General features: G+C 43.2%; 1 protein-coding gene across 9 annotated transcripts in view; it reads left to right on the forward strand.

Annotated features, from left to right (window-relative positions):
* Window positions 1-9,165, forward strand: part of KCNT1 (potassium sodium-activated channel subfamily T member 1) — a 208,940-nt gene extending 199,775 nt beyond the window's left edge. For 7 of the 9 annotated variants that reach the window (XM_081847469.1, XM_081847473.1, XM_081847470.1 and 4 more), the window contains 3 exons: window positions 3,719-3,781; window positions 8,074-8,158; window positions 8,720-9,165. In XM_081847469.1, the coding sequence (XP_081703595.1) occupies window positions 3,719-3,781; window positions 8,074-8,158; window positions 8,720-8,840 (269 nt within the window). In that variant the 3' untranslated portion in view covers window positions 8,841-9,165. The remainder of the gene's footprint in view (window positions 1-3,718; window positions 3,782-8,073; window positions 8,159-8,719) is intronic. The other 2 variants (XM_081847472.1, XM_081847476.1) reach the window with 1 other exon arrangement.
* Window positions 9,166-12,226: the final 3,061 nt, after the last annotated feature.

Here is a 12,226-nt window from a genome sequence, read left to right on the forward strand (position 1 = left end):
ATCCAGTAATAGCCTTATCTGTAGCAAAGGTCCTCCTGGAATGGTTGCCTCACCATCGTCCCAGTTGATAAAGGTCTCCAGCAATGTTAATTAAAAGTTTCCTCCTTGTATGTCTACATTGCTGTATTGTTTCCTGATGAGTGTAGGCACAGGATTCATGACAAAGAACTTGTAGATTGCTCTTGGAATTGCCTTTCTTAATTGTCTCAATTTCAGTTTCTGTAATGGGTGGGACAAAGCTTTGATGGCTTATTTCCCCTAATTGTTCCCCCCTTTTCATTAATTTAAAGAGCACTGTTAATTATTATTACTCAAAGAAACTAATAAGAGGGAGGGGTGTCTGATTAAAGGAATAGGAGGACTTAAAAGACTCAGTAGCATTTTGTCTGTCCATGCTAGGCAGCCAGGCTTTGGAGTTGCATTTTCTTGCCACTGACACCCCCCCCTCAAAAAAGCCTAGAATGCAACAGGCTAACAATGAAGTGGAAAGAAGCAGTAGATGGCTATTCTCTTACTTTCCAAGCATCATTTAGTGAGGGAGTACCCAATATATCAGAGCCTCCCTGAGCCTGTAGTGATGACTGCTGGCTTGACAGCTCCTGTGCCCTTTTAAAATGTCGGGTATTTGGGGGGGGGTTATTGGGTTGTTGTTTTTGATTATATATTTTGTGGTTTTATATTTTGATCTGTGAACTGCCCTGAGACCTCAGGGTATAGGGCGGTGTATAAATTCAATAAATCATAATAGTAATAATAATCCCTACAAGTGGCTACAGCTGGAGAGGTTCTGCCTATGGGGCTCTTTTCCCGGTGTGATAAAAATATTTTATAAATATTGCACACACACCAATAAAAAATAAAAAATCTTGCACAGAAGAGGTCCTCTGTCTACTCACCTTCACAGATGTTCCTCTTTTTTCCTTTTTCCTTTTTTGAGAAATGGAAAAATGAATTTACTTACCTCCTCTTCCCCCTTCAGATTGCAGGCAAGAGTAGCCACCGTCAGAAATAAGATAATAAGCAATGAAAATGCTGATGCAGCAATTTCCTTGATAGTTTTTCTGGCATCAAAAATTGAGGTGTTGCTACAAGGTGGAGCGGACAGGAACGTTCACCTTTCTTACTAGGAGCAGGGGACGAGGCAAAAGCTGGGAGGTGGATTTACAGCTGCTGCTGCTTGTAGTAGCTGTCAGAACCAGAGGCTACTACAGGTTTAGGGAGGCTTCTCTGTACGTTGCCCCTCCCCCCATTAAAGAGGGTAATATGTGAACTGATCCAATGGGGCTTTGAAAGAGACGTGCAAGTTCATCCTGAAATATTTAAATGAGTGAATGCATGTGATTTTCCTTTCTTAGTAGTGAGTAACAAGTTCACATTGCCCAGAGATTGCGTTGTTTGGCTGTGTCCACAGATGGCCACCAAATCCCCACCCCCACCCCAATTCAGCAACTGTTAAAGGATCAGAGCCATAAGAGGAAAAGACGGAGACTGAATATACACCCATTTTTTGCACAAAAATGTAGCTTTTCTCAATATGGAATCATTCGTGCTCATCCTCAACATTCTGCATTCAATCTAGTTTGATACTAGATGGTGTCATCCACATAGGCTCCTTGATATAAATTTGGAAAACCTCCCCCTTCATTAGATTATCCATGATTATTAGGTGAATGAAGAAGAAAGTGGTGGTCACAATCTTTGTATACACTCACCCACAATGCTGTGGATATGCCATCACCCCAATTGCTGGGACCACCTTACATCTGTTTTCAAATGGACACACTGTGGGGTAATGCAGAATCAATCCACAATGACTTTTATTTTTGGAAAGAAACTAGATTCTTAAGAAGCACTTTTCAGGGGCGAATCTGTAGCCCTCCAGATGTCACTGGACTCCAACTCCCATCATCCCTGACTACTGTTGACACTGGAGGGAGCTGGAGTTCAACAGCATTGGGAGGTCCACAGGTTCCCCTTCCCTAACTTGCCCAAAATCCTCAAACTTCACAAACTTACAATTCCCAGGATTCATTGTGGGGACACTGCGCTGGTTAAAGTGATATGGAGCTATAACCAACATATTTTTTTCAGAGGGTTGTAGGCTGCTATTTCTTTTTAGGGCTCCCATACACACACGTCCTCACTTACTTGAGTAGACGTAGGGGGAGAGTAAGGCTCAAACCAGGGCTTTCCTATGAGGAGACATTCAAATATTTTGGTGGAATGGGGGGGGGGTGAATGCAAATTTAGGTATTGGCAAGGTCTGTTCATCTCTGCCATTTGAGAAGGGCTTGTTCTAGAAAATTAGCCTAAAGGGAATGTGTGTAATATTGACTGTGAACTAGGAAGCACATCGGCAGACACAGAGGAGGATGGCTCTCAGCAAATGCAGTAGTAGATCTGAACCAAGAATACAGGAGCTGAGTGGAAAAATAGCAAGAGTCAAAATCTTTTCCTCTATCTAGGGTGTCTTGGGGGTGGGTTCTGAGAACTGGCATGACTGGAGTGGGCAGATTTCCATCAACAGCAGCATTATTGCAGGGTTATGGGGGGCATTGGGTGGCAATGGTGGATGGACCAAAAGTGTCGACAGGTACAGCCAAAACCCAAAATAGGCAGATCACCCTGCCCCTTTTACCCCTCCCCTCCTCTCCCCCTCCCTCTTCCACTTTGAATGAATTTCCCCAAATCTGAACTGGGCCAAAACCCAATTTGAGCTTGGCCCAGCTCAAATTTGAGTTTGTACCACACTTCCTTCTCTGTCTCCTTCTGCCACCCCTCTCTCCATCTCTTTCTGAATTCCCCTTCTCTCCTCTCTCAGACACTCCCTTCTCAGTGTCTTTCCTACACCAGTTTTCTCCCTGCCCCTCTCTCTGCCTGCCCCCTTCTCTCTCTCTCTCTCTCTCTCTCTCTCTCTCTCTCTCTCACACACACACACACACACACACACACACACACCATTTTCTTTCTAACTCTCCTTCTCTTTTCCCAAGGCCCTCTTTCCACCACTTCCTTCTCATTCAGACACCACTTCTGTTTCTCAGTCTGTGTGTGCGTGCGCGTGTGTGTGCTCATTCTCTTTTTACACACCATTTTATCTCTTTCTGACACCAACACTCCTCCTCCTCCTCCTCTCTCTTGCTACCACTTCCTTCTCACTCTTTTCTTTTCTTCTTCCTTCTCTCCCTCTGTCTTTCACCTCCTTCCCACTGTGTGCTGCGCTGGGGAAGCGGCACATTCCTCCTGCCAGATGTCTGAAGCAATCACTGGCAGAGGGTTTTTGAAATTACCTGAGGGCTGTATTAAATCAGTTCAAGGGCTGCAAATTGCCCTTTTCTGCTATAGAGACTCTGACGGTACTCTCCTAAAGAACTGCCTAGTGAGTGAGGGATGGGCATCTAAGACCAACATCACTGATCATTTCAACGGTTCTCTGAATGCATCTTCACTCCATATCACCCGCTGGTGTCTGAAGTCTGCACAATGCCATGAACAGAACACCTAAGTCTGGCTTCCTTCTTATTTTATTTTGTTTATTTATTTTGTGTGTGTATATATTTTTACTACATTCCTGCCCATATAATCACCAATGCTGGTCTCTTAAGTACTTTCTAAATCGCTGCTTGCTGATCTTTCTCTTTCTTCTCTTTCTCTCTGTTTATGTCTGTGCCTTTTCTTTTTTGTTATCGTCGTTTTTCCTTCTCTGTGTGTTCTGTAGAGGATGTAGCAAATTTAACAGCCTGTGATGTGATGAATCGTGTAAACCTTGGATATTTGCAAGGTAAATCTCTTTTCCCTGAGAGTCAGGCTTGACTCGTGGTTAAACTGCATGACTGAGAACATGCCATACAGAGGCTCAAGTTAAATGCATCTCATCGTGGGGGGTGGAGGTGGCACAGAGGTGACCATTTCGCATCATCACAACAATTGGGAGGTTCGGGGAAATTTCCCAAAATACTCACCAAAAATTCAGTGGCCTTTTAGGAGGATGTGGTAAATGGCCGATGCGTTGTTCCTCTTCAAAAATCCACCCCCCATTCCACATTACCACATTCCAAATGATGTCAGTTGTATGGGGGGTGACCTTTTAAATCCTAATAATTCATCAGAAGCTTCGGATAGTGACTATCACGTACCAGAAAACTCAGCTTGCGGCAAAGTTGATTTGTAGCATCATGCCCACTCCCACCCGCTTCCAAGATCGAACTTATTGGAGAAATGGGCTGGAAAATGTGGGATAACCTTTGTTTGATGCAATGCCATCTAACCTCCCCACGAACAAATCAGAATTGGATTATTGGGAAGAGCCATTGCTCAGGGGTAGAAGACATTCCTTGCATGCAGGAGGTCCCAGGTTCAATCTGGCAGAATCTCCCGGTTGGGCTAAAAGAGAGATTTCTGCCTTAAATCCTAGAGAGCAGCTGCTTGCCAGGTTAAGCAGTACTGACCTGGATGGACCAATGGTCTGACTTGGTGTAAGGCAGCTTCCTATGTTCCTGTGATCAATAAATAGGTCATATGGAGGTGTTCATAGATGTCAAAATAGACTGAGGATGCAAGAGTTCTTTTTCATAGTCTTCCAAGTCTCAGCTAAGGACTGGAAAGAATCTTGGTTCATATTGCCTTTAAAGGTGGCTGTACCTAATTTCTGAATCAATATGTGAACTGAATTACAGCCATCCTTTGGAACTCAACACATCTCTTAATTTTGTTACACAGTTCTCCAGCCATGTAATGTGTAAAAAAAAAATGCATATACAGGGATAAAGTGTGCATGGATATGCATATATGAGTGAAGTTCACACAGAAATACATTAAAGTAAGGAAATTTGCTTTGCGAAAAATGAGTAACTTTGGGAAACTTGTGCACAAAAACTAGGAATGTTGGTGGATTTCCATGAGGACTTTACAAAGAAATCACTGATTGATGCAGAACTGTAGAAAACTGAACTTATGAATGAAAAATGCCACAAGGGTGATCCTACCCACTCAGAGATCACACAGTGAACATAATGGCATTAGGACATAGCCCTAAACTTTGGCCCTCCAGATGTTACTGAACTGTAGTTCTCATCATCCCTGGCCATTGGCCATGCTCGCAGAGGCTGATGGGAGTTGTAGTTCCCAACACTTGCCCAATGCTGTGGTCCTTTCTACTGCACCTTCTGCTGGGTTCTAGGCGAAGAATGATAGATCAAATTGCAGAGAGAGAAATCTGAGCTGGGCATTAGGATGGACTTCCTCACTGTATAGGCTGGTTCACATATGCATGTTATTGTTTCTCAGAATCCCATTGGCTCTCATCTCATCATCCTGTGCTTGTTGAGCTGGCTTTTGTCATAATGCTCCTCATTTTCAGGGTCACACTCTGGCAGTACCAAAATGAAGAAACCAAGATCCTGTCAAACCCACCGTTTCAAGGACAATGTGAATAGTTATAGATGCAGCTGAGATAATATTCCGAGCTTGGTTGCACTTGGACTCCAGCTCCCATCACTCCCGGCCGGGATGATGGGAACTGGAGTCCAACAACTTCTGGAGGGTTGGAGCACCCACATCCCTGGCCTCAAAGGAGTCTTCATGGATATTAATAGGACTATGCATGTATGTTTGATACAGTCCCACAAGCTGCATATAATTTGGCATCCTCGAGAATCTCTGCTCCAAATCAAGTTTCTAGTCCTCAAATTCTTGAGGCTTGAAAGTGCCTGGGTGGGTTTCAGGAGTCAGAGCAGAGGAAGCTAAGCAAATACTATATGCCAACAGTGAGTTCAGTTTTCAGAGTGTCAATCCCTTACCTCACCAAAATAAAAAAATAAATATTTGTTTGTTTATAATCTGTACTTTTTAAAAATTAAAGGTGGAATACAACATATGAGAATAATATAAGCACAAAAACATTCTTAAAACATCAATGAATATTGATTGGTTAAAAGTGAAAATAAAACAATGTATGCACTTTTGTGTGTTCATTAAAAAATGTAAGTCATTGCAGTTTTGCTTACAAAGCTCTATAATGTAAGGCAGTAATATCCAACATTTTGCGTATATGCGACTGGGGCTAAGAGAGAGAGGAGGGTATTAGACAACCGCATGGGTACATGTGTAGCCCTTCTCCAATTAAAGACTTCCACAGCATATGAGACACAACAAACTTGTGCTTTCGCAAGGTCACCAGGGGAACAAATTAAATATCCAGATGAGTGGCTAAAATCAAGGCTTTTCTCTTTTTTCTTCTCTTTCTTTTTTGCTTGACTTGAGTAATTTCCCTGAATTTAGAGATCCTTCTGTCCATATCTATAAATGGACAACACTCAAATTCCCAGGGAATGTCTGGACCTGGGGTAGCCAGTGCAAGCCAGAAGCTCCATCAGACCCACAGAGATTTACTATCTGGCCTTGAGCATAGCCTCCAATTCCAAAGATCCTGCCGCCACCGCCCACCTTATGCACCTCCCTTTGCCGCTTGGCTCTAATAGAACGGGTCCTGCCAGGGCAGTGAATGGAGGAGCCTTTCTTGGAGGGATACCTTCTGAAAGTGTCACAGTTGTGTGTGTCAAAAGGTGTTCCAGGCATTCATACAATGAATTTCTGCAGAGAGCAGGTGGGGATGTGGGACACACAGAGATGCTCAGAGTCATTTGGGGGCTGCTGTCCATTAGGCCTAGTGCAACTGAAGGCAAGGAGGCCAACAGCAGGGGTGCCAACTCATTCTAGTTTGTCCCCATTCTCTTCCCTGCCAGGCTGTACATGGGCAGTGTTGAGACAGAGGAGGTAGAATCTGACAGACAGGGCTGCCCCCTGGGGTGGATGTAACCAAGAAGTCCAGCAGCTGGAGGGCTGGCTGAAGTTGGTGGGGAAACGTCTCTATCACTCAAATGAATCAGCACACATTTTTTTTTTAAAAAAAATAACATTTCACAGACAGGCTCTGCCTGAAAGGAATTCATATGACCCAGACTCATCCATCTGACAAGCAACCGACTTTTAACCATTTCTGAGCATGCTCCCATGGCCTGCCCCTCCGACGTGTGGCCCTCCTTTCCATCGCCCTGTTTTTCATGCATGCTTCTGTCGTCGTGGAACAACCAGGTCCTTTGTAGAAGGCCAGGTTTCTCAGATGGCTTGCACAAAGCCAAGCATACCCACTTCCAAGGGGAGAAGATTCTGCTGTGTAAAGCCATGTTTCATCAGTCTGAGTGGGGTTCTGCTTGGTGTTTTAAACCAGAGCAGAGGTGGAGAACGTGTTTTGTTTTGTTTTGTTTTGTTTTGAAGACCAGAGGCTACATTCTTTTGGGAGCAGCCTTCTGAGGACCACATGCCCTGGTGGGTGGGATCAGGGGCAAAAGCAGGTGGAGGAAATAATATAAAGTTCACTTTCTACACACTCACCCATCCATCTCAATCCTCCCGCCAGGCAAGGACACAATCTAGCCAGGCAAAGGACACTCAAGTGGGTGGGGTGCAAGGCAAGGCCTGTGGCCAGGGGAGAAGGGAAGTTGCTAGAGATCTGCCATTACACCTCTAGCCTAGTTTAGGAGGTGGGGGGTGCATTTTTCAGCCCAAGAGCTGCATTGTTTCCTGGGAAACTTTCTAGAGGCTGTGTGTCAGTGGTGAGAAGGGACAGGCACAAAAGTGAGTGAAGCAGTGAATGCAAATTTTGCCTTCCGTACAGGCGGATAATTTCTACACTCACTGTCCTCCTTCCAAGCAAGCAAGAGGTATTATCAAAGGACACATCCCAGCCAGTGAAAAACACCCCAGGGGGTGCAAGGCAGGCCCAGTGAGGGGTGCTGCATGAGGAGAGGGGTGTGTGGTCTGGGAAGAATTATGAGGGTCAGGTCAATTCACCACGCCTGAGCTAAAGTCAGCCCCAGAACTGTTCCTGGGATGATAATAATGGCTGTTATTGCATGCTGGAAACCTGCATGCCTCAAAATACTATGGCGGGTGGGTAGGTCAGAATTTTCCCTCCCTTTCAGTTGTGATTCAAACACTCCAAAGGGCTCAAAGGTTTGCCATTCTTTACTAAAGGATTTGATGTTTTACCAGTCCTCCTCGTATTTCTTGCAGACGAAATGAATGACCATCAGAACACATTGTCGTATGTTCTCATCAACCCTCCTCCAGACACACGCCTGGAACTCAACGACATTGTGTAAGTACCTTTGATGTGCTTGACTGAAGCCATTGATGGTGTAAGTTGAATAGATAGAACAGCTTTCATATCTGGCTCCAGGAGTTCTTTGTGGGTAAAACGGCTGGGTAGGGCCACTGGAAGAAGCAGGGCCTTCTCAGTGGTGGCACCCCAGTTCTGAAACTCCAACCCTTTTGAGATTATTCTGGCAACATGGTAAGGCTTATTTCTTCTTCCAGGCCTTTAGCTGGATAATTTATTGCTTACTGATTCATTTACAATATTTTGGGTGGTATTCAGCTAGAAAAATAACTCCACTTGCACAACAGGACTCTCCTCCCCTCCTTTCCTCACATACACCCTATCCCCAAATTTAGGGGGTGCAAAGGGGAGAGGAGAGTTGTTCTGCTCATGCAAAACGCTACATAGCACTGTGTTAAATACAACCCAATGTAGTTGTGGTTTTGCTTTTGCTTTCATGGTGTGTTGTTATTGTTACCCGCCCTAGGTTCTCATGATAGGAAGGGTGGGGGCACAAGAAATAGAATAACATAACAGCAATGCATAATCATTTTTTCCCAGGTATTTAATACGACCCGATCCCTTAGCTCATGTCGAAAATGAGACCCACAGTCGAAAGAGCAGCTGCAGTAACAAGCTGGACCCCTGTAGCCCCGAAACGAGAGATGAGACGCAGCTGTGAGAACCTCCCTCCTTTTGCACGGACACTATTGCCTCCCCCTCTTGTCCATGCATGGAACTATAACAGAACTTAATGGATGAACTTTGCTGAAGGGGATGGACAGATTTCTGCAGGGATTGATGATGAGCTTCTCATCGAAAAGACAAAGACAACCGCTTGGTTGGGGATCCTGACCAGCTTACCGAGTGACCCACAGGGCACTGAGAAAAAGTCACATTCCCTCCCCCGCTCCCCAACCTGGCTTTGTGTCTCCCCCAGAAATGTTTCCAATGGAAGGTCCTGAGAGTTTCAGAATTAAAGGAAACATGGTCCAATCGAAGACATGGATGATTCGTACAAGTCTCAGTTTTAATCATTTCTTTTTAAAATGCTTTTTTGGGAGAGGGAAGGTGGGATGGGTTTTTTAAAATGTACCAAATCAATCTTCATTGTCATAGACTGGAGGGTTTCCACAGGTGATTGTTCCACCAGGTGTTTCAGCCACCCATCCAGTCCAGAAGCAAGGCCACCTTATGTACAAAGCAAAAGAGCTTCAAAACTGAAAACAATGAAGCATTCCGGTGGTGGTTACTTATGATTTGTTAGGTATCTTTATCCTCTAGACATGTGTTACCATGTCCTATAAGAGGAAATCTGGTAAACACAAGGAATCAGATTAGAGTGGTCATAACTGTCATGAGAATTGGCTGTAACCATTTGCTGGAGACTCAAGATGTCCATTTGGGTAGAACTGTTTACAGAAGGGACAACAACTTCATTGTTGATTGAGTGCTGTCAAGCTGCAAGGGGCCTTGACTAAGTATCTTATTGAGTTATCTTCCTTGAGTTAGGAACACACCTCTCCATTACAAAACATGTGTCTATTCCCATCCTATAAACCAGGGATGGGGAGCCTGTGGGCCTTCAGATGCTTTCTGGCTTCCATCAGCTCCAGGCAGAATGAGTAGCAGCCCATGATGTTGGGAGTTGGAGTCTGACAGTGTCTCTAGGTCCACATTTTCTTTATCTGCTTGCAAGTGATGAACTGGTGACCATTCATGATATAATTTAGAGGCATTTGTCTGAGAGGAGATGGAAGTTTGCTAGTAAACTTGCTAGACTCAAAAGTGGTACTTGGCGTGGTGTGTGTGTGTGTGTGTGTGTGTGTGTGTGTGTGTGTGTGTGTGTAAGGGTCTAAGAATGAATATCTGATGTTCATCTTTTCCACTGCCTCTACCTCTTCATGGCCTGAGTGGTGGTGGTTGTTTTAAAGAAAATAATTACCCACAAGTCGTCAGTGAGGGGTCAGGAAACAGCGACTTTGCTCTGGTTTGGCTTCATGCAAAACACTGCTAAACCTTACGTTATGTAAATACAATCCTGGTAACAACACATACAATGTAACAGGCTGTTTTTGACTATGTAACTTCTATTTCAAACACAATTCAACATATAATATCTCACAAGGTGTAATTCCATAGACCAACACATCATGTAAACAGAACATATCAAGAGAAATCAAAGTCCAATGGATGGTCAGGAGATAAAGTCCATTCAGTTCCTAAACTGGTATATTGGCAATAACCACAATATGGTGAAAAGGATTCCAGGATAATACCTTGTTTCACCCAACCGGGCTTTGTCAGCCATTCATACTCTAAATTAAACAAACATGATATAAAATAATCCTTATACAAACCAAGTAACACAACATACAAATTAAACAACAAGTTTATATACCATATTCTTGTATGACAGAAACATGGAACAAAATTAATTCAGTTAATCCAATCACTGGCCAAAGTTCCTTTTTATACAGAGAGGCAGTATAGATTCTAACACAGGTAGCTACAATTTCTGTAAATGTTAATGAGAGAGACCATATTTTCATGTTTAACGAAATTAATTATGTACCTTTAAGAATTAACACTTCCCGCTGGAGTGGTACCTATTTATCTACTTGCACTTTGACGTGCTTTTGAACTGCTAGGTTGGCAGGAGCTGGGACTGAGCAACTGGAGCTCACCCCGTTGCGGGGATTCAAACCGCTGACCTTCTGATCAGCAAGTCCTAGGCTCTGTGGTTTAGACCACAGCGCCACTTGCATCCCTAAAGCCCTCCTTATTAGAAAACTCATATTGTGGTTATTGCCAATATGCCAATTTAGGAACTGAATGGACTATCTGAATACTGGCCATGGTGGCTGAGGCTGATGGCATGCAACAACATCTGGGGCACTACAGATTTTTCACCCCCTATTTTTCAGTGTATGTGCCTCAACATCATCAGAGTCTGCAAAAAGCCAAAGGAGAGATGTGATGTTGCAACAGTGGAATATTCCATTTGGTTCTAACTTGGTAGCATTTTCTTTTCCTCATGAGTGAAACCAAAGAGACAGTACTCTGTCACACCATGACAAAAATCTGATCGGACCCATGCAGGGCCAGAGAAAGTTCCTTTGGGGGACCAGATCCAGCGGCTACTGGGATTGTGGGGGGAGAAATTTAGTTCAGTACACATTTAAAGGGGAGCCTACCTAATTAGTACTCCTGAAACAATATATGAATCAAACTGGAGCAATCCTCCAACATTTACACTCCTCTGGATTTTGCAATGCACTTCCTACAGCCAAACAAGGCATACAGGATGTTTTGCTGATAGGATAAAATGTGCATTAAAAATACATATGTTAATAAAAAACAGGAAAATGCATTATGTTAGAGGGAATTAAGTGCAATCTATTTGGAGAAATTCACAGCATAAAGTTGATGAATTTTCATGAGGACTTAAAATAATAATAATGCACAAATTGATGCAAAAATGTAGAGAACTGAAGACTGAAAAATGGGAAACTGGGAGAAACCAGTTTGCCCATCCCTCCCTGTTATCCATCCCTGATTTTGTTTGTTTCTCATTCCAAAGGACCAACATGACTTAACAGAAGAGAAATTCCTTGCCCCTCTTCCTTGCCCAAATTTGATGAAGCAGCATCTAAAATTAGAGTGATGGCATTATGGTGGTTTCATTTTTTCCCTATCAATCTTTATATGAAACATTACTTCCTTAACACATCTCACCTTAAAAAAATTTCATAGATTACTTCTAAAGTGTAAATTTACATCTACTGAGACATTCAAAGAAAAACAATGTATTTAGCAATGGCTGATGGACTACTGAATTCGAATGTTTAATTTTTCTATTACTTTCAATCAGGAGACACATGTAAAATATATATTTTATTTTTGTAACTGTCCTGCCAGTGGACATTCATAAAAAGGAAGAATATTTATCTACAAAATGTTCTGTCAAGGAAATGTATTCTTGGCTTACTTGGGTATCATTTTAATGATATGAGCAAAATTGTTCTGTTTATGAAATTATATACAGGGGACTCTCCACTTATGCTG

The sequence above is a fragment of the Podarcis erhardii genome, assembly GCF_964252035.2.
Source record: "Podarcis erhardii genome assembly, chromosome: Z".
Lineage (NCBI taxonomy): Eukaryota > Metazoa > Chordata > Lepidosauria > Squamata > Lacertidae > Podarcis > Podarcis erhardii.